We start from the raw sequence: 21,417 nt of genomic DNA on the forward strand, positions 1-21,417 counted from the left end.
TTAAAGATGGAACCTTTTTTCGTGCGACAAATTTATCCGACCAGTAAATACACACCTGGAGAAACGCGCCCCGGATCGATGCTGGAATCGCCGCTGGCCGGCGGGATTCCGTTTGCGCCGTTTTCTCCGTTCATTCCTTCCTGACGCTGCAGAGGATTCGGTTCGATGCCGCCACGCGCGCCCTGGCACCGGAAAGCGCGGCGCTCCCCCGCGCACTTCGGCGGGGACCCCTCGGTACCGGCGGCGGCGCTGTTCTGGGCTCCCGGGTCGTTTCTCAAATAGGTGCGCTCCTTACATCCGTGCGCCTTTCCGGGCGAGGCGTCGTCGGCGGCGAACGTGTACGAACGGAACTGGAGGCACTCGTCGTAAACCAGATGCACCAAGCAAGATGCCATTCCGCTCGTTGCGCTGCGACGCGGAACAAGCGGCGAAGCGGCGTCAGCGGCGCTTGAGTCCGGTTCGAGGTCAGAGGTCAGAGGTTCGAGGTTCGGGGCGGCTGCAGCGCACCAGTGCGCGGAGTGCACCGGCACGCCGAATAAAGCTCCAACCGGTCGAGTCCAAAAAAAAAGAAAGAAGCAGCAACGCCAACAGACGTCCGGAGTTTGCGCGCATCGCCGGGCCGGCGGCTTCGTTTTAAGGGCGTGCAGGTGAGGCGGGGGGGGGGGGGCGCAACACAACCCCCCCCCCCCTGCCACACCTCATTTGCTACGGCGGTTGATTCTTCTCATTTAAATATCAGTTCCAGGTTTAGAGACAAAAGGACGTGACTAAAATACGAATGACCGGATTCCGCTGCTGTTTCTTTACTAGAATATTTTTTATGTTTTTGCTTTTGTTACTTCCGCCATGGATGTTATTGTTGTTACGGGGAAACTGCTGCACGGATCTCGGTCTCATTTAGATCCCATTAAATTGTGAGATCTGGATACCAGTCTGGATTTTAAAAAAAAGGCTTTTTAAAATTGTAATTAAAGCCTTTATCACATCTAGGCTGCAATACTGTAATGCGCTTTATTTTGGAGTCATTGCATCCCATTCTGGCCTCACTTCACTGACTATGTGCAGTTTAGAATTAATCCTAATATTATTTTCCTTGTTTTTAAGTCTTTAAATGGTCTTTCCCCGCTTCTACCTCTCTGAGCCTCTTCATTCATATTCATAGTTCTGCTGCTGGAGGTGCCAAAGTCCAAGTGGAAGTTCTCACCGACCGTTTTCTGCTGCTGCTCCAAAACATTTTTGTTTATCGTCTGTTCAATGGCTTTAATTATTATTTTATTATTTCCCGTGTGTGTTTAGATTTCTTTATTTTTATGGTTATTCGTGTACAGCACTTTGGTTCAGCTTTTTGTTGTTTAAAGTGCTTTATAAATAAATCCGAGTTGAGATAATTTAGTTCAGTAAAAAAAAACATTTAGGGATTCAGAAATCAGTTAAAAAAATACACCTCGGCTCTGATTCACTTTTACATTTAATGGTTGGTGTATAAAGATACAAATAACAATTCAGAATATTTTGATGATGATCTGGATCACCATGTGTATCCAGACATTTCAAAATATATGACCGGTGCTGTTTGTTTGTTTGTTCCTCTTCTGTATTATATAGACTTCTAACCCAACAATAAATCTATTTTTATTTATTTTTCCAACAATTGCATCTTGTATTATTTATTATTATTTTATTTCAACGTGAAATCACCCGTAGACTTCTGGAATAGTCTACAGCACGACCCGCGACCCGGTAACAGACAAGATGAATGAATAAAGCCCTGCAGGGGGATGAGCTGCTTGGGGGAGGTTTGTGCAGGTTGCTTTGTCAGCACTTTAGCTTGAGTGTTTTTTGGAGTCTGTTGAATCCCCTAATGGTGTTATGTTTTAGGTTTTAATCCCAAATCAGTTGACTAAATACAGAATCTCTTCCACAAAACGTTTATGGATCAGAAATACTTCTAGTCAGCATTATTGTTGAATATTAAGAAATAGTGAAGTGTGGTACAAAACGTAAAGCACACAAAGCTTTAAAGCCACTTACTTAAGAAGTATTTGACACAACATGGTGTTTGGAAGTGCTGTTTGTCAGAAGTAAAAATCTGCAGACAGGATTTAAAATGTATCTTTGACTGCTGTGTTCAAAGACAAGATCTTTCCACGTCAACGCAGTTCCTCTCGGTTTGAGATATACGCTGGCACAAACCCTCCTCGGTCTTCTGACCTTTTCACACAGAGGAACTCCTATTAGCATCCAAATAGTTGTTTGTGTGCCTGGTGCCCTCATCTTTGAGAGGTCGGTTGGGGATGGCATGGTGGACTAACGATCGGTCTGATTGGAGCATTAGCACCTGAGCACACATTAGCACACGTCTGCTCAGGCGGGGCCCCTTTTCTTATTCACATGCTAACAGCCAACAACCTGCATGGTGGTTGAATGATTGGAATATTAGCATATACACGTTTTATACCTAGTTCTCTGATCTGGACTGGATTTAGGGGACAATGGGGCCTGATTGTATAGGTTTGTGTAGAGGGGGCTGTTGTAACCATTAGCATTGCTATGCTCTGGAAGACTTTGATGCAGGTCAGCCACCTGGGAAAATGTTGCACTTAAGGCACCCACATTTAAGCAACATTTTCTAATGTGTGGCGCCTTGTGGTTGGTTGCGAGTGTTTTAATACTAAAAATAACGTGTTCTTAGTTCCTCTGAAAAACGCCTAACAGCAGATTCTGATGGGGATTATTGATACATTGGAAAAAAACAATGCTGTGCTGAATTAGACTGCTGCTCCACTTGGACAAATTGAATGATGAATTCTTCTGTTCCTTTGTCCTGATTTGTCCTTTTACCTTGATCTGCAAGAAATAAGCCAATTTTCATCAAGTCCTCATGGAGCGATTAGGTTTTGATACAATTCAATTGTGATGTATATAATATGCACCAATCTTTAAGTAAAAATCAGTATACAAGTGTATATTTTACAATTAAGGTTCTCAGTCATACAGCTCAGGGGTAAATCCACAGAGAGGTGAAACGTCTTCAATCAAACTTGATTTTTTTGTACCAGCATGTGTTTTTTTATGCACAATAACCTGAATATTTTTGTTTAAAAAAATCTTGAACAGGGTAAATCCCAAAAACCTTTTTGCAACATTCTTTAAATAGTTTCAGTAAACACTTAAATGAAGGCTTTAATGACGGATTATCGCAACGCTTCTGTGGCGTTAGTTGCATTGAGGCGCGCTGACTGCAGCAGCTGGAGTGACGCGTTCAGGGTGCCAGGTGGCTGCAGTGCGGCCTCCTCCCCGCCAGGGGTCGCTGTTTGATGCCACGGGGCTGCGATCACTGACAGCAGCAGGTCCCTTTAACGCCGCTCACATGGCGCTGTTGGCCGGTTCTGGTTCTGACCCGCATGGTGGTGACCGATGCCAAAGATAAACTTCATATATATATATATATGTATATGTATATATTTGTATTCGACTTTTGGGGGGTGAACTTTCACGTCAAACTTTGCTAGCTCGTAGAGAAAAGCGACCGCCGTTGTTTTGTTCGCCTATCTGACACGCGTTAGCATACTCGGGAGGGGAAGTTTAAGTTAAGTTTAATAAATATAAAACTTACCGGAGGTTCCGCCTTTTTATTCTGGCAAGATGACGGAGGAGCTGGAGCAGATTCTCTCACAGCTGTCGCAGCCGGACAACGCCGTTATTCAGCAGGTAATGCTAAAAGCAAAAAAAACTTTATTCATGCTAGCGTTGAGACAGGCGTGTAATGTGTAGCTATTAGCTTATTGGTTTGCTGATTGTCGGACCACGTGACTTGCTTATTTCGCTGTCCAGTGAGCAGCAGCAGCTAAATGAAACGTAAAAGTTAATAATAATAAATGAACAATCGAGGAGATCTCTTTCATCTTTCCCTCTTTTCAGGCCACGACCCGCCTGAAGCAGCTTTTCCAGGATCCGGCCATCATCCCGGCCCTTTGTGCTGTGATGAGCGGCTCCCCGAACCCGCAGGTATTGCGTGCGTGAGGTATTGTGTGCGTGAGAGCCGCTGACTGTGGAATTGATCGATTTAACACGTGCTAATGTATCGATTGCGTCACTAAGTCCTGTCTGATTTTATTTTAAATCTCTTAGATTCGACAGTCTGCTGCTGTGATGCTGAGAATGAGGGTGAAGAAACACTGGAAGAAGATCAGCCCCGGTGACAGAGAGAGGTTCATTCATTCATTTATTCATTCATTCATTCATCCAGTGCTTCATTTATTAATTATTTTATTGATCCGTTTCGAAATTAAAGCATCGGTTTAATCGTCTTTGCCTTCGATCACGCAGCCTCAAGGCAGTGGTGCTGCGGGCCTTCATGCAGGAAGCGGAGTAAGCTGCACCTTTATGCGTGTGTGTGTGCTCAATAGTCAGGCCATGCATATTTGTGAGGGGTCACGTCTCCGTGAGCCTGAGCTGCTGCACCTTTACCTTTCAGACACTCCGTCCAGCACTCGCTCTCCCAGCTGTGTGCCGTGATGGTGAAACACGAGGCCCCGGACCGCTGGCCTGCCCTCCTGCAGCTCCTCAACGAGTCCACCAAGAGCAGCGACCCCCACGACAGACAGGTAGCAAACGCTCAGTCGCTTGGCGCTAGGAGAAAAGAAACGACCACAAACTGTGGCGAGAGATGAATTATTATCCTGCCTGCGTGAATGCCACCATTACCGGGGGTTTAAACTTTATTTAATTTGGTGATCGCGGCTTCCTACAGTTGTTTCTGGGTTATATTGTGTTGCGCGGCTTCGTTTTCAGGTTGGCCTTCTGCTGCTCAACAAGGTGATCGAATCGAACCCCGAGCCTTTCAGGCCTCACTACAAGCAGCTGCTGCAGCTGTTCGGTTCCGTGCTGCAGGACCGCAGCAGCCCAACGGCGTTGTACTACTGCGTCCTCAGCCTCAGCGCCATCACGGCCTTCACCGGCTCGGAGGAGTTGGTGAGACGGCCTTACCGCTGGACTCTCCCTATTTGACAGGGACAACATGGGGGACAGCTCGCTGATGTCTTCCTGTCTTCCAGAACCAAATGCGTTCAATCCTGCCGAGCCTGATCGTGGCTCTGAAGCTCCTCATCAAGGCCGACGAGGTAGATTGGAACACATGAGATACGTGCGGCCGTGTCTCGGTTAATTGTGTCTAAGTATATTTAACCTTTTTGTTTTTTGTGTAGGACCAAGCCAGCAAGGCCATGGAGGTTCTGAATGAACTCATGGAGAGTGAGATGTCCATCATCGGCCCGCATGTGGCGGCCATTGTCCTCTTCTGCTTGGAGGTGGAGGCTGAGTGTCTGAAAATGTCTTTTTTTTTTTGTCCATCCACGGGGAACTAATATTTGCTCGTCGTCGATGTTCCTGTCAGGTGGGCGGCGACGGCGCTCTGACCGACTCGCTGCGCGTGAAGGCGCTGTCTTGTGTCGCCTTCCTCGTCAAGCTGAAGAGCAAGGTACGCCGGCTGCTCCGAACGAACGACCCGCGACGCGTCGCTAAGCCCTCGTCTTCGTCTTCACGGACGTGCAGGAAGAGAAAAGTGTTCATCAGATTGGAGGAGATGGCAGCTCAATTATTAATTAAGATCGATTCCATCGTGTCAAATATTATAGAACATGAGGACAAAGGATTTTACGTCATTCAATTTTTTATTGAATGTAAATGAAACTATCTGGGGGAGAATTAAAATGCTTTTCGTGTTGATACGGTGACCGAGTCGGTCCTGTGCTCGGTAGGCGGTGCTGAAGCAGAAGCTGCTGAGCCCCATCTTGGAGGCCATTTTCCCTGTGCTGGTTGCAGCTCCTCCGCCGGGTCGGCAGGACCCGGAGGACGAGGAGGATCATGACGCAGACGGCTCGGAGAACAACAGCCCCAAGCATGGTGCTGCTCAGGTGGTTGTTGGCGTTAAATATAGAATGTGTTCTTCTTCTGCATGACAAACAAACAACTTTATCTGACTCACTTCCCGTTGCAATTTGTTTTTTTTGTTTTTTTTTTTGCTTTTCCAGATAATCGACACGATGGCTCTTCACATGCCTCCGGAGAAGCTGTTCCAACAAATAGTAAGTTGCTCAGACGTCACCGTCACGGCGAGCTGCGGCTGGCGTGTCTTTCTCTGGCGTGATTGTTTCTTTGCATTCTCACAGATGCCCCTCGCCCAGGCCTGCCTCGCCAGCGATAACCCTTATCAGAAGAAGGGGGGTCTCATGTGTCTGGCTGTCCTGGCTGAAGGATGTGCTGATCACATGCGCACCAAGTATGTACCTGCTGACATGGCAACGTTCCCTCTGTGTTTTTTTTATGTATTATATACTGTAATACCTTGACATTCATTTAACTCAAATGACTCAAATTACAATGATCGTGTTTTTGTTTGCCGACATTTGTCTGTTTCTGTCTGTTAGGATGCTCTCATCCGTGCTGCAGACGGTGTGCCAGAGCCTTTCAGATGTTAACCGAGTGGTGCGCAGTGCTGCCCTCTTTGCCCTGGGGCAGTTCTCTGAGCATTTACAGGTGAGTCAATACACAAGTAACTTTCAGAATGCATCATCGGAGTGAGCGATTACATTTACAAAACAATGTCTCTTCTCTCTTGGCGTATGGAATCTAGTTTTACGAGTTGACCCGTACAAAGTTATTTCTGTGGTTTCCTTTCGTCTTCTCCTTCTTCCTCCCAGCCGGACGTGAGCAAGTACTGCAGCGATTTGATGCCTTTGCTGCTTGGTTACCTGTCGTCCCTGGACAAGGCCATGATTGGCCATATTACCAAGGTCTTTTACGCCCTGGAGAACTTTATGGAGAATTTAGGTTAGCAAAAAAAAAAAGTTTCAAGTTTAAGAGTTCTTTTATTTTCTTTGAACCGGTAAAAAAAAAAAAAAGATCAACAATCGACACAAAACTTCAAGTTCGTCTGAGGTTTTGAGATGCTTTTAAAAACCCCATCACATAATATTTAGCTTAGCTAGTTTTTGCAACAGAAAAAAAAAAATGTAGTATTTTAATTATTTATCCTTCCGTTTCTGAACAGGAGCTGATATTGAGCCCTACTTGCCCACCCTGATGGAGACGATGCTGTTTTCCCTTTCCAACAGTGAAAATCTTAAGATAAAAGAGCTTGGGGTTTCTGCCATCGGTGCCATAGGTGAGAAGATTTGTCCGAAAGCGTAATACAGTAATACCTGGACGTACGAGTAGAATTCGTTCCTGGACCGAGCTCGTAACGCAAATCCCTCGCATGTCAAATACATTTATATATATATATATATATATATACAGACACACAAAATAATATACAGTATTACTGTAATATAAATGTGGTTTTAATATGAATTTTACCTTTGAGACTGAAGCTAACGCTAACAGTATCTCATTTATACTCGCATCTCAAAGCAGAATATCGCTCGCAGGCACGCTCGTATGTCGAGGTATTACTGTATTGTAATTTGTAATCAGTGTTTGAGATAAAAGGCAGCGCTTATACTTTCATGCAAAACAAAATATGTCTGAAGGGGTTTGAGACAAAATTTGGGTTATTCTGGTACTCACGATTTTATTATGTTCGCATAATGATAAAGTATCTTGAATCTTGAAGGCGTTTTATTTCTTATTTTTACTGTTGGGATCAAAACGGACTGTCTGAAGGCCTTTTGTGAATCCCTGTCCCAACAGCTAACGCTGCCAAGGAGCTACTGGAGCCCTACTTCCCTCCGGTCATTGAGAGCCTGAAAGGCTTCTTGAATACCACCACAGAGGAAATGAGGTCCCTGCAAATTCAGTCCTTGGGTAGGAAAACAACAGAGAAGCAAAAGAAGCAATAGTGATGTTTGTGCATTTAGAATAAAACCAACAACCCTACCTCCATGTTTGCTGCTAGAAACGCTCTCTGTGCTGGCCCGTACCGTCGGAAAGGATGTCTTCAGCCCTCTCGCTGCAGAGTGTGTTCAGCTGGGCCTCAACCTGACCGACGCCATCGATGACCCCGACTTGAGACGCTGCACGTATGTGACGCAAACACGCAAACTATTCTGGTACTGCTGATTCACTATTAACAGATGCGACTACATTAAAAAAAAAAGAAAAAAATTGTTTTGTCACACGGCACAATAGATGGTTTAGTACATTTTAAAACCTCCGTTTCGGTGACGACCCAGAAGAGATCCAGAACTGTCGTCCCTCTGGCAGGTACAGCCTCTACTCGGCTGTGTCCACGGTGAGCCCGGGCTGCCTGACGCCTCACCTCACGGCCATTACGACGGTCATGCTCCTCGCCCTCAAGTCCAGGGACGGCATCATGGTATGAAATAGACGCCGCAGTGCAGCCTGCAGCCGAGTGAAAATATCGAGCGTCGCTTCTCGCCCACTCTCTCGTCTCGTCAGGCACACCTTGCCGAGGACAAGACCTTCGTCCTGGTGGATGATGATGATGATGATGATGACAGCGGAGAAGAGAAGGATGAGGACGACACCCTCGAAGATGAGACCGAGTTAGATTTTCAGGATGTCGCAGGGTAGCGTTCGCGTCGCTTTGCGTTTCCACGCCCGAGCTGTCGAGCCGTCGCGTCACGCGATGCTAAGTGTGTCCGTCTCTCAGGTTCAGCGTGGAGAACGCCTACATCGACGAGAAGGAGGATGCCTGCGAAGCTCTGGGAGAGATTGCCTTCAGCACAGGGTAACGGGTATCTATGCATCTGCACACACACACACACACACACACACACCCGGGGATATTTAACTCTGTCCCGTGTCCCTCCTCCCCTGACAGCGTTGCCTTCCAGCCCTTCCTGGAGTCCAGCTTCCAGCAGGTTTATGACATGAAGGATGTAAGTCACTGTCGTGTCGCCGTGCAGAGACGGCCTTCATGGCTCCTCGCTGCGGCCGACGGGCTTTCATTTTAAGTGCTTTTCTCATTTCACCGTTTTCTTCAGTTAGAAATTCTTCTGGCGACGGTACGGTCGAAAGATACTCGGTAAATCGTGACAAACGGACAATAAAATAATGGAGAGACTGTTTTTTTTTCTGCTGCAAACGGACATGCTTTGTCGTTTAGAGGTCATTTAGAGGTCATTTGGAGGTCATTTCTTAGTTCCATGTTGCTCTGTGTATTTGTGGAGCTGGAAGCAACGGGGGGACCTGAATAGTGCGTGTGTGTAGTTCTGGGTCGGCCCTTCTAGAGTCCGCCGAAGCCCCATGTAAAGTCCTGTTTGTCGGATGAATACTGGTGAGGTCTTTGATTCGAACTACAGAGTACACACAGAGCACACACATTACTCCTCAGATTTAGGAGAAACGTTTTTCCTCCGGAGCTCAACTGAACCGGACGGGTCCTCTATTCCTGACCTTTAGGACGGCGTGTTTGGCTGCGGTTGACATTATTCTTGTGTGTGTCCTCAGTATCCCCACGACGACGTCCGCAAGGCGGTGTTTGGAGCCATGGGCCAGTTCTGTCGAGCTCAGCATAAAGTGTGGATGGAGGATCCGTCGGAGGCCAACCACCGGGGTACGGCCTCTGCTTTCAGGAGCGCCTCGGGTCGTTCGTTTAGGAAGTGGGGGTTATCAAAGAACGTCAAAAAAAAAAACAAGACGGGATACAGAGATGGGTTCTTTCTTGACCGGATTAGAGGTCAACAGCGACCGCCATCACCGTTGTTAACCCACAGTTATCTCTCATTGATCTTTATCTCCCCCCCCCCCCCCCCCCCGATCAGCCCTCCAGAAGCTGCTGGACGTGGTGCTCCCTTGTTTTGTGGAAGCGGTGCGCAAAGAGCACGAGCGCCTCGTCGTCATGGGCGTCCTGGAAACCATGAACGGCGTCATCAAGTCCTGCAAGGAGCAGGCCTTCCGAAGCCCGTCCCGCCTGAAGGAGGTCAGCCATGCCATCCGGGACGTGCTCAAGAAGAAGGTGAGGGAGAGGAGGCCGACGAGGAATAATTTCAGACGCGTGACGGTTACCTCCCGGAGGTTTTCCGCGCTGACCCTGTGGCGCCGTTTTCCCTCTATTCAGACTGCGTGTCAGGGCGATGGCGGGGATGAAGCCGACGATGAAGACCAGCAGGTTTGCTGTGTTCCTGCAGCACGGTCATGAACGTTAAAAGCCCGTCTGCATATACGGGTTGCTACTTACTGTGGAGGCGCTCTCTGGTGCAGGCGGAGTACGACTCCATGCTCCTGGAGATCGCCGGGGAAGGAATCCCCCTCCTGACCTCCTCTGTGCCGGGGGACAGCTCCGCCCCTTTCCTCAGTGACCTGCTGCCTCTCATCATGAGCAAAGCGGTGAGCCTGCTGCAAAAAAAAAACAGCCGACTGGAGGTAGAAAGGTGTAACTGCAGGTCTTTGCACCGACTTGGCTACCAACGACGACCCTGATTAAAGGACGAGAGGACATCACAATGTCTCTGTCTTCCAGTAGAAGTCCTCATGCACTGTGGCGGAGCGATCCTTCTCCTTGGGAACCATCGGAGAAGTCCTGCACGCCCTGGTGGGCGTGGCCGGCGGCAGGGGCGTGGCCGGCCGGCTGTCCGATCGCTTGCTTCCCGTGCTTGTAGCGGGAATGAGGGACGGCGATCCGGAAGTTCGCAACAACAGCGTGTTTGGAATGGGATGCCTGGCGGAGGCGGCCGGACCCGGCGTTGTGTCGTATCCTTTCCTCTTTCTGCCTCTCGTTTACACAAACGGCAGCCGTTCCTCAACGAAGCCTCGTCCAGACACTATCCCATGATGCTCGCCGTGTTCTCCAACCTGCTCACCAAGGAGTCGGACCTCTTAGTGATCGACAATCTGTGCGCTGCCCTCTGCAGGATGATCATGAGTAACGTGGATGCCGTACCTCTGGAGCAGGTATCCTGTACCGCTCCTCACTAGTGAACTTTATCGCTCCTCGCTAGTGAACTTTAGCGCTCCTCACTAGTGATCTTTACCGCTCCTCACTAGTGAACTTTACCGCTCCTCGCTAGTGAACTTTAGCGCTCCTCGCTAGTGAACTTTACCGCTCCTCGCTAGTGAACTTTACCGCTCCTCGCTAGTGAACTTTACCGCTCCTCACTAGTGATCTTTAGCGCTCCTCGCTAGTGATCTTTAGCGCTCCTCGCTAGTGAACTTTACCGCTCCTCACTAGTGAACTTTACCGCTCCTCGCTAGTGAACTTTACCGCTCCTCACTAGTGAACTTTAGCGCTCCTCGCTAGTGAACTTTACCGCTCCTCACTAGTGAACTTTACCGCTCCTCGCTAGTGAACTTTACCGCTCCTCACTAGTGATCTTTAGCGCTCCTCGCTAGTGATCTTTAGCGCTCCTCGCTAGTGAACTTTAGCGCTCCTCACTAGTGATCTTTAGCGCTCCTCGCTAGTGATCTTTACCGCTCCTCGCTAGTGAACTCTACCGCTCCTCGCTAGTGAACTCTACCGCTTCTCGCTAGTGAACTTTAGCGCTCCTCACTAGTGAACTTTAGCGCTCCCAAACCGGGAGTTTTGAGACGGATGTTCCGTGTCGTTCAGCCAGATCACCCGATGTGTTCTCTGACAGGTTGTTCCTGCGCTGGTGGCTCATCTCCCCCTCAAAAAAGACATGGAGGAGAACAAGACGGTGTTCAACTGCCTGGCTATGCTGCACACAAATAGTCCTGCTCTGGTACAGTACAAATACCATCTATATATATATATATATATGTAGAATTGTAGGAGAGGGAATGTGTATTTGATCTTGCATCTCCTTTTGTAGAGATCTTTAAGCGCACTCTGTCCACTTCTTGTCGATAAACTTGAAAAGTCAATGAGCTGCTTGGCGGAGGTCTGCGCTCTGAGTGCTTCTCTAGTTACAAATGTCTTTCACTAGACTTACCTTCAGTTAGATCCAACTCTTTAATCATGGATCCTCCCAGCAGTTATAGTTTGGTATATTACCCACAAAATAAAATCTTTGTTCATGTGCAGTTAAGAAAATGTCAGCCGTCCATCCTGAAACTGTAGCAACGATCCCTGACATGTAGAACAGAGACGAACACAAGCAGGACCAAGAGGAGGCCGTTGATCAATATTTTAATATACATTTAATCTTGTACAGTGTTAAAACATTCTGCATTCACGCAGGGTATTTAAACTTTAGAACTTAGAGAGATGTCCATGTTTCAGTCATTCACATTGTGCGTTTTGTATAACAGTATTGTATTATTTATTTCTGACTTTATTTCTTTCAGATTGTGAAACTCATGAAGCCCATAGTTGCAGCTTCCACTTGCGTCCTTGGCAACAAGGATGTGGATCAAGGTGAATATTTCATGTTTGATAACTAGACTGAACACTAAAGGATCAATACCGGTCCTGGCTGAGCCCCTGCTTGCTACAGTCCGTTGGACCGTTGTTTGCCGTTTTCCTTCAGTGTCTTCCTGTCATTCCTAAATTCTTCTCGCGTCTTTTGTCCACAGAGACCCAGAACGCTTTGTCCATGCTGATGACGCGGTTTGCTCAACAGCAGCCTGCAGACTTCCAAGCAGCTGTGGCGTCGCTCCCTGCGGAGCAGCAAGCCGCGCTGAGCGTCGCCATGTCTGCTGCGTAGCTCTGACGCACGCGTACGTGCACGCACACCTTCCGCTATTCAGCCGGAAATTATTTTACGCCAGTCATTTGACCTTTGCCCTCAAATGGATCGAGATGCAGCATCACGTTCAGTCGTTGCGGTCCCACTTTTACGTTATTTCCTGTTTGGCATGCGCCGTTCACCTTTTATTATTTTAAGAGTTTGGGTGTTGCCGTGCGTTTTCATTCCGGTGACTCTGCCACATTGTTTAAGTCGGATAAATTAAAGTTCTCACTCCCAGTGTTGGATAGGGGGCTGTTGGTTTGTCTGTTGTTTACTAAGAGGCGTCCTTTTGTTTGGCTGTTTATCTCACTGAGACCGTTCAGAGCCCGGATTCCTCAGCGAGCCCACGATCAGCTGCACTTGTGTTGGTCCTTTATCTTTAAAATACAGAGACCACACAAACCGTAGTCTCATCATGAGCTAATGGCGATGCAAAAGGACAAATGCCACGCCTTCGTAGCAGCTATGGGAACAGTACGTTACACACCTCGAGCCTGAATCCGACTCTGAGAACTGAAGACACGACGCGAGTCGCCTTAAAAGCTTCTCGGGTGGGAAGTTACGCAAACTGATTCCAGACCTGTGGAGTGTCTCCAGGGCAGGATGTTCATTCCTGTGCGGCAGCAGGAGCGGTCCGTGTGCGACTCGGCGCTGTACATCACCTCCTGGAGCCGTTTCTCCCCGGGCCTCTGGGCTTTCACTCGCACCTACAAGGGGAGACATTTAGCATCTGTCCCCCCCCAGACGTCCGTCTGTCTCTTCAACAAGGGTCAAGGGTCGAACCTGAACTCGAGGCGTTTCGTTGCTTCATACCTCTAGTATGGTGCTCTCCTTCTCCTTCAGCTTCCCTGCCCGGTTCTTAACCCGGGTCTTCTTGGTGTCGACCCAGACCACCCTCTCCTTCACCTCAGACCTGGACGCAGTCACACACACACACACACACACACCCGTCGGTAAACATGGCTGTTTTCAGGTCCCTCGTGTTGAGACGGACTCACTCTTGGATGTCCAGGCCGGCAAGTGTCTCGTGGAGGAAGGGGAATGACTGCTGGGCCGGGTCGGGATGCGTCTGGAGGGGCAGGGTGACCGACATGGGGAGCTCCCACCCCAGCTCCACTCTCACTACCTTGCAGTGTGGTCCGGAGGAGTCCATGCTTCCTGGGCCGTCCCGTACGCTGCCGGCCTGCTCCACGCCCCCCTCCATCGAGTAGTTTGTTTTGTCCGCTGCCAGCTTGACCTGCCGACGAGTATCTTGAAGCAGACCGTGACGAGTACCCCCCCGCCCCCCCCTTTATCTCTGGGACTGATGCTCTCTAACGGAACCTCTTTTAGCTTCCGTTGGATCCACGCTCCTCGTCCGTCGTCAGCCAGAGCTTTGTCTCTGATGAAGGGCAGCGTCTCTGATGCATTCAGGCTTGGTCGCTGCCCCCCGGCTGTTATAAGCCGTTGGGGGGGGGGGGGTGTGTGTGTGTGCGTGTGTGTGTGCGCGCGCTATGTGCCACTCGGGTGCGAGGTTTATTAGACTGTCTGGGGTGATGGATGGTGCCTGGTTTGTCAGGCTGTAGATGACCGACCGCTTTAGGACCTATAGCTGATGCCTGTATTATAAAATGTACAAACGTGGTTGTGTGACGGGCGGTGGAGAGGTCAGTTCAGGTGCAGCGTGTTGTCCTGAACATTCCTCGAGTGTTTTCACAATGACTGGTGTCATGGAGACGGCGTTGCTGTGGAGGGACGGATGATGTCAGGACTCGGGAATGTATGAAGCCAAAGGGAGGACATAACGGCACATAACGGATTTTCTGTTAGTTTTTAACCTTGCAATAAAACTACATTTGAGGAATATCAAATCAAGCTGTCGTGTTAAATTTCTTTGGTAATTTATGTCATGTGGAAAGAACAACCTTTAGTTCCCTCTTAACTTTTAATTCTATTCAATCAGTAACAAAGTAAAGGCACGAGAACAATTAATTTCTCAAGTGACAAAACTGAAGTATTCAACATTTAACAAGATCAGTAATTAACGCCCCCCCCCTCATTGATTACAGCAGTAATCACCCTCTCCATGGATTGGGTTTGTATCTGTATGCAGGTAATCATACCGAGGCAATAAAACACTGTTTTAGTTGTAAAAGTTTATTAAAAGTTCCAAATAGGTAAAAGGGCTAATATTTCATGCAGCCGATACAAAAAACAATCTCATTAAAGTGTAAAAATCCACACAAAACACTCTTTAAAACCCGAGTAACAACATGGGTGGGAAAATGTATTCAATACAAGCGCATGAATGCTAAAAAGTCGACTGAATTATTAACGTGGTTCAGTATTCCACCCGTATAAAAACGAGTAACTTCCATTAGTCTTGGATTAGATCTTGTGTAACTGCAAACATCACAATGATCCAAACCCAGTCGTCATCCGGAACCGGGCGGGTAACGACGCGCGTGAATGTTCAGGCCGCCCCCCGGAGCGCCGCGGGGCGTACGGCGATGTCGCCGTAGGGTCCGGCCTGCTGCGCAGTCGCCTCTCCTGCAGAAAGCAGCTCTGAGGATGAAGCATTAATAGGATCAAACGATCCTGCAGTGTGTGAAGGTTGATCGTGCGTTTTCATTGGATGGAGCCGCGTCTTTCAAAGCTCCAAAGTCAGAAGAACGTTTCCTCACCCAGCAGCTTGCAAAGTGTGTGAGCTGCAATGCTGCGGCTGGCCTCTGGGGGCACCAGAGAGCCAAAGGTCACCTCTCCAAACCTCTGCAGGCACAAGGCGATCCAGCTGGAAATAAAACAGGGTAAAAAGAAACATTTATGCAGACTGGAAAATAGTTTAGAGCGTATAATAATAATAATAACTTCTAGTAATGGTGTTCTACAAATATATAAATTCAAGCGCTCTCAGTGACCCGTGTCTCCAGGTCTTAATGTTTTCCGACCTATGACAGCGTTACGCAGCAGAAGCTCCGCCCACGGCCGCGGCGTGCTGCAGGAATTACCTCTTCATGCTCCCGCTCTCTGCCTCAGCCTGAGCCTCGGGCATCTGGATGTTCTCCTCCACGATGGCCTCCATCGGTGGGCGGGCCTCCTCCCGGGGGGACCTGCGGAAACACGCCGGCCTCCTGAATCGCCTCCGTCGGGCTGCCGAGACACTCCGAGTGCAGTTTGACACTCACCATCTGCTGACGGGAGTGATCACGTCGCTTATTGATCTGTCCTCTTTGGACGTTTCCAGCATCGCGTCCACCGCAGCTGTTCAAACACACACACACGCACACGCACACGCACAGACACAGACACACACAGACACAGACACACACAGACACAGACACACACGCACGCATGTGATTGGCTGCGTCATCTCGTTGTTAGACAACAAAACCTGATCTGAATAGAATGTGTGGGACAGAGGAGTCTTACATGAGCCCTGCAGTCCTGACTCAATGGATATCTGAGAGAGAGAGAGGGAGAGAGAGAGAGAGAGAGAGAGAGAATGCGTGAGAGGAGGGGCTTCATGGAATAACCTGAATTTTCTCTCTTCAGGTTCATCGATTTCCTTTATAATAATTCCAGTTCAGTTCTTTGGATCATTAAATATAAAGAAACTCCTTCACACACACACACACACACACACGCACACACACACACACGCACGCACACACACACACACACACGCACGCACGCACACAGACACACACACACACACACACGCACGCACACACCTCCCTCAAGCTTGAGAGTCTCCCGTTTCCCTCCGTCCTCAGTATCTCTCTGTCCTGCTCCTCCTCCCCTGTCGACTCCTCATCGTTCCCCTTCCACAAGCTGGTGAGCAAGGCATGCTGCTTCCACAATGACAGGAGGTCCGCATGGAGCAGTGCTGTGGGGGGGGGGGAATTAAACATTTAGTGTTTAATGCTACTGATCAATACTAAAACGTTTCCGTGGCCCTTCAGGGTTGATTTATAATGTAATATAATAATTGATACTCTCTGGGATTTAAAGAGACCCAGAGGTTGCAGGTTGAGATTCCTTTAAACGCTTTTGTCCTTGGTCTCAGTAATTGTACATTTTTATTTAGATTTTATGACTGAGTTTTACTAATTCCGCGTTGGTTTAGTGTCGTTCCTCTTTTTGTGTTCCATCTTGCGTGATTCTTAATGACATTTTATCATTCTGAAAGCTATTAAATGGCTGCAGCGGTCACGTGTGAAGCGTTGCATTTGGCACTGACGTCCACAGGGGGCGCTGAAGAGCTGAGCAGGAGCGGCACGCTTCGCCTCGGGGGGCAAGTCCACCAACACTGCGGACTGAGGGGAAAAACAAAATGTCAGCCGGATGGTGCGGGTTCAAACAGGATTCTGTGTGTGTATAGTTACAAGGGGGGGGGGGGGGGGTCTCAAAGTGACCCCCCCCCCCCCCATCAGCCACACATTGGGTTTCCGTACCAGGTCTAGCGTTTCAGCCAGCGGGTTTCTGATCTGTTCCGTCATGGCTCCGTCAGAAATCTGCATCTCGGGGTCGGCGAAGACCAGCTGACGCCGGCGACCTCCGGCAGGCCTCCTACGAGGAGCGACGTCCACCTGGACACGGAGAGAGACGCAGCTTGAGACGCCGAGGGACGGACAGGGGGAGGCGGCTTAATCCAATTTGGGGGAGGCGGCTTAATCCAACAGGGCCTGAGGAGAAGACTCTACGGACCAGCAGCTGCTGGGTAAATGTTCCGACCCCAGAATGTCCCCCAAATGTGGAGTAGAAATTAAGACGGATTAACTTTGGCTATGGGTGGCGCAGCGGTTAGTGCTGTTGCCTCACAGCAAGGCGGTCACAGGTGCGTCTAATCTTTAATTTCTTCCTACGCAAAACAAAACTCGACATCTGAGGACGTCTCACCTCCTCAAAGAGACTTCCTGTGGCCCCGTCTCCCTCTTTCCCAGATGCCCCAGAGGGCGGCGTTGGCATGGGAACCTGTGTCGGCGTCGTCTCTCGGCCAATGGACTCTGGAGGACGCTCGCCAGGCTGACGTGTCTCTCCGTCCAGCAGATACGCACCGTGCGTGTCCTTCAGCCTGGGGACACCGATGATGCGTTTCAACCCACAGCAAACGGGCGCCATCGCGGGCCTGACTCAGACACGCAGTATCAGGCCTTCCTTAGTACTGCAGGACATGTCGTTCGTCGGTACTAATACGCAGTAATAAACATCGCATGTCCTCGTTGCCCCGGAGATGCTCGTTCGAGTCGTGTAGCTGCTGTGCTAGATGGAAAGACATTGGTCTCACTGGTCGATGGAGGCGGAGCCTCTGTCCAGACCGCCGGTCTTGTCGCCCACATCTGTTTAAAACGAGCAAATGAAAACGAGTTGGAGTCAAAACACAATGAAAGGCAAATAAAAGGCTTGTCAAGGTGCAACTCTTGTTGCTAAATGTAGTTCCTGTTGCCTCCTGTTGAAGGCGTAGTTCCCAGAAACACACACCTCTCCCGAAATGGTCCGGCTGGTCCAGCAACAACTCAATCTCTCTGGCGGTGGCTTCGGCGAGGTCATCGCCTTCGAATTGCTGGCAGAGAAAGAGGGAGACGAAATAATGGAGGAATGGGCGACGAACAGAAGGAAGGAAGACGACAAAAAAACTACACCGACGAGACGACAGAACCTTTCTGCGTTTGCTAGTTCAACGCGTGCGATCGACACACAAGCGGTTTAACCAGCGGTACCGGTCCGTGAGGCTTTGTTACCGGGCCCCAACCGGTACCGGGCCGTGAGGCTTTGTTACCGGGCCGCACAGAAAGAAGAACTAATTTATACAATTACCGTTGTATCGATTATTAGCGTGTAAAAGGTGTTTTATTTTGAAAAACGACCGACGTGAATTTCCTTGGGCACGTGATACGTCACTTAAAAACTAATCGAAAATTAATAAAAACAAACAAACAAACAAACAAAACGTCTTTGGAGAGCTTCTTTGCTAAGTGAGGAGGAAGAGAAAAAGAAAACTTAATTTAAAAGACAAACCAGGAGCCAGACTTAAAACACGGGGGGGGGGGGGGGGGGGCGAGGGGAGCCGCTGGGTTAAACCAGGACAAGGACCTGAACTCGAGCTGCGGTGGTCTCGGCGACCCACCAGGAGACCAACGGGGTTTACCTCAGCAGCGGGGAGGAGCAGCTGCTCCTTGTCTCTCAGGGTGATGGCAGCCGGAGGCGACTGGAAACCTGGTGGAGCACAGAGGGAGGAGTCAGGAACAAGAGGAAGAGGAAGAGGAAGAGGAAGAGGAAGAAGAGCATCCTGCACAACGACACGCCCTCGACTCGGGATAAAGCAGGATTCATGAAAACACAGGATTTAAAAGCGACGTTTGACGCCATTAACCCCTTGTGCTGTTTAAACATCCACCTCACCTTGCTCCTCAGGTGCGCTTCGGCCGCTGGGCAGCAGGGAGCGCTGTGAACTCGCCTCTTCGATCGCCGGCGCGGGCTGGAAATGCACATTACAACGATGTTACGGTTTCCTTTTGGACCCCGGCGTGCTTTCGTCTCAAGGTTTAAATAATGTCTGTCTTAGTTTATCGGCCTTTCTGAAGGAGAGGATTTAAACCACGGCGTAAAGGAGAGGCTACCGACTGAGATCTGCTTCCTCTGAGCACGCCGCGCGCACGTCACGTCGGACGGGAAGCCGTACCGATTATATTTAACCGGGAACAACGCGATACCTGCTGCGGGTCACGGGGGCCGGGCGTCATGGAGCCGAAGAACGGGTCCTGAGCTCCCTCCGCCTCCTCCAGCGCGCACATGTTGTCGGGGACCTCCAAAGCCGCAGCCAGCCTGCGCCAGAAAGACGCCGTTAGCGCAGGATATCGGCAAGACCGTCAGGTCGCGTGTGCGTGCGTGCGTGCGCACGTGCGCGTGCGCACACCTGTCACCCTCAGCCAAGTCGATGCGCGTGCAGTTCTTAAAGCGCAGCAGGCGGCCAATGGTCTGCTGAACCTCCTCTGGAAACGGGAAATGAAAAGAACGCAGAAGCCACATGTCAGTCCAGGTCTGTAATAGAATAGAGACGTAATGGAGCCGGCGCTGACGTCCGTCCAAACAGGAAAGAACACGAAAACCCGGGAACCACAGCATGTTTTACACCATTATGGTGATTTCTTCTGCGTAATCTCTGGGTTTATTGTAATCCCACGCTAGTCTGGACTCTTTAATCTCAGTAAAGGCATCGCCCTATTCGCAGAAGTGCGCGTGAATCACGTTCTAACGGAACTGGGAAGAATCCAACGTGCCACGCCGATGAAACGGGACGCACAAAGCGTGTGTGGATGAAATAACATGCCACCGTTCCATCCAGGAGAATCCCTGAACAGCAGATTTCCATGTTTTCTTTCTTTTATTGGTTGTACAGTAGTCCCTCGATATAATGCGGTTCATCTTCCGCGACTTCGCGGAGTTTTAATGCAATTTTTCAGATTTTATTTTTTGCAAGGACGAAGGCGCGGTCGGAGGAACTGTGAAATACGCCTCGTAGGTTGATCATTAAAATTAAATTCGTTATTTCTAAAAGCTATCATGTTTATTTGTTAAGCGTTTGTTTTATAGCGCTCTCATTCTCTGTGTAAAAAGAGGCTTTTATTTTGTAGGAGCATAAACGTCACGTCCCTTTAGGTTTAGTTTCTTCCTGTTGATACATGTAGCCGCCGCTGTGCTAAGCTATCCAATAAAGCAGCATGAGAGGCTAAAGACAGCACGAGTAGAATATTAGTTCTTCTGCACTCCGAGCGGCTCTTTCCTCGACCTGCACGCCTTAACATTATTAACGGGAAAACGTTTACTGTACGTACTATATATTTATATTTAGTTCTGAAAACAGGTTCTGATCTTTGGTTTCATTCTATAATACTGAAACAATCTATTTAGATTAACGCCTGACTGTTAAACGTGTATAAAGTGTGTGGTGAGGGGTTTTACAGCCTTAAAACATTTATGTACATGTATAATAATTAAAATAAAATAAAGATCACTACATTGCGGATTTCACTTGTTTTTTGAAAATGAGGGACTGCTGTGTTCGTCCTTTGCTCGCTACGCCTGCCGCTCACCCAGCAGGAAGCCGCACTGCCTGTGGAAGACGAGAACCACGCCGTACTGCAGCTGGGACGACAGGTAGAGGGAGAACAGAGGCTTCGGGAGGCTGGGCTGGGGCGGGGGCACTCGGGCGGTCAGGTAGTCCATGATGTCGCTGCTGTAAATGTATTATACGCATGTATTTACCAACGTACACACGCTAAAACTAGTCATCAAAAACACACACGTGTACTTTGGAAATAGGTGAGGGATGTGAGGTGTGTGTGTAGCTGGTGGTTTTAAACAGTATATATTACCCAAACAGGTAATCTCTCAGGCTTCTCTCTGAGTGACGTCACTAGAACAGACGGCTAGGCTAACATTAGCCGCCCATCTGTAGACAGTCTTACCATGTTAGCTTGACGTTGACCCTGAGCAACTCCCTGCGAGTAATCCTCATTCCCTTGGTGGCGGCTAACCTGAAACACAAAACACAATCTTCTATTTTAGAGATAAACGTAAATCTGTAGGATAGTTAATAACGATGTGAAAGATATATTGCTTTAGGATCTAACTAAGGTGTAATTTAAGCATACAAAACTGAGGATCTAGCTTCTAAAAACTCACCAAATTGTGGAAAAGCATCCAGTGCGCCGATGAAGCACCTGCGGGTAGTAAAACATGTTCGCTGTTTTGATAGAAACGTTGTTGATAAATACGAGTAAATAATAATAAATCAATAAATCAATAATAATAAAAGCTTTAGATGCTTCGTCCTTCCTTCGTC

General features: G+C 48.8%; 3 protein-coding genes across 3 annotated transcripts; 1 reads left to right on the forward strand and 2 right to left on the reverse strand.

Moving 5' to 3' along the window:
* The first annotated feature begins 3,645 nt into the window (after positions 1-3,645).
* ipo4 (importin 4) lies at positions 3,646-12,590 on the forward strand. Its single transcript, XM_068747916.1, has 30 exons — positions 3,646-3,711; positions 3,922-4,008; positions 4,132-4,211; positions 4,330-4,371; positions 4,478-4,607; positions 4,795-4,974; positions 5,058-5,123; positions 5,208-5,309; positions 5,396-5,479; positions 5,760-5,915; positions 6,033-6,086; positions 6,171-6,280; positions 6,429-6,537; positions 6,702-6,831; positions 7,052-7,165; positions 7,693-7,806; positions 7,898-8,021; positions 8,206-8,317; positions 8,401-8,531; positions 8,615-8,692; positions 8,786-8,843; positions 9,415-9,520; positions 9,729-9,922; positions 10,025-10,075; positions 10,168-10,293; positions 10,430-10,656; positions 10,725-10,857; positions 11,541-11,645; positions 12,211-12,280; positions 12,439-12,590. The coding sequence occupies exons 1-30, from the start codon at positions 3,646-3,648 to the stop codon at positions 12,567-12,569; spliced, it is 3,270 nt and encodes a 1,089-aa protein (XP_068604017.1). The 3' UTR covers positions 12,570-12,590.
* Positions 12,591-13,123: 533 nt separating this feature from the next.
* Positions 13,124-13,857, reverse strand: si:ch211-196f5.2 (uncharacterized protein LOC556372 homolog). Its single transcript, XM_068747917.1, has 3 exons — positions 13,592-13,857; positions 13,407-13,506; positions 13,124-13,300 (listed from the first exon to the last, which is right to left on the reverse strand). Exons 1-3 carry the CDS (start codon positions 13,795-13,797, stop codon positions 13,130-13,132), a joined length of 477 nt encoding a protein of 158 aa, XP_068604018.1. The 5' UTR covers positions 13,798-13,857; the 3' UTR covers positions 13,124-13,129.
* An 867-nt stretch (positions 13,858-14,724) lies between these two features.
* On the reverse strand, positions 14,725-21,313 carry rec8b (REC8 meiotic recombination protein b). Its single transcript, XM_068748092.1, has 18 exons — positions 21,258-21,313; positions 21,041-21,109; positions 20,666-20,808; positions 19,489-19,564; positions 19,286-19,397; positions 18,975-19,050; positions 18,721-18,788; positions 18,054-18,135; positions 17,860-17,911; positions 17,472-17,646; positions 17,027-17,161; positions 16,813-16,888; positions 16,304-16,458; positions 16,002-16,032; positions 15,758-15,833; positions 15,581-15,682; positions 15,257-15,363; positions 14,725-15,137 (listed from the first exon to the last, which is right to left on the reverse strand). The coding sequence occupies exons 1-18, from the start codon at positions 21,311-21,313 to the stop codon at positions 15,046-15,048; spliced, it is 1,683 nt and encodes a 560-aa protein (XP_068604193.1). The 3' UTR covers positions 14,725-15,045.
* Positions 21,314-21,417: the final 104 nt, after the last annotated feature.

Source organism: Brachionichthys hirsutus, chromosome 14 (assembly GCF_040956055.1).
Source record: "Brachionichthys hirsutus isolate HB-005 chromosome 14, CSIRO-AGI_Bhir_v1, whole genome shotgun sequence".
Taxonomy (NCBI): domain Eukaryota; kingdom Metazoa; phylum Chordata; class Actinopteri; order Lophiiformes; family Brachionichthyidae; genus Brachionichthys; species Brachionichthys hirsutus.

Excerpts from the sequence above, each read along its gene's own strand:
- rec8b (XM_068748092.1), bottom strand. The coding sequence starts at position 21,313 with ATGTTTTACTACCCGCAGGTGCTTCATCGGCGCACTGGATGCTTTTCC. Across the intron at positions 19,565-20,665 it reads GCAGTGCGGCTTCCTGCTGG|AGGAGGTTCAGCAGACCATT; the intron begins GTGAGCGGCAGG and ends TCCCGTTTCCAG. Across the intron at positions 17,647-17,859 it reads GGCTCCGCCTCCATCGACCA|GCTGAAGGACACGCACGGTG; the intron begins GTGAGACCAATG and ends CGGTGTCCCCAG.
- ipo4 (XM_068747916.1), top strand. The coding sequence starts at position 3,646 with ATGACGGAGGAGCTGGAGCAGATTCTCTCACAGCTGTCGCAGCCGGAC. Across the intron at positions 3,712-3,921 it reads ACAACGCCGTTATTCAGCAG|GCCACGACCCGCCTGAAGCA; the intron begins GTAATGCTAAAA and ends CCCTCTTTTCAG. Across the intron at positions 12,281-12,438 it reads CAACAAGGATGTGGATCAAG|AGACCCAGAACGCTTTGTCC; the intron begins GTGAATATTTCA and ends TTTTGTCCACAG.
- si:ch211-196f5.2 (XM_068747917.1), bottom strand. The coding sequence starts at position 13,797 with ATGGAGGGGGGCGTGGAGCAGGCCGGCAGCGTACGGGACGGCCCAGGA. Across the intron at positions 13,507-13,591 it reads GCCGGCCTGGACATCCAAGA|GTCTGAGGTGAAGGAGAGGG; the intron begins GTGAGTCCGTCT and ends GACTGCGTCCAG. Across the intron at positions 13,301-13,406 it reads AGGAGAGCACCATACTAGAG|GTGCGAGTGAAAGCCCAGAG; the intron begins GTATGAAGCAAC and ends CTCCCCTTGTAG.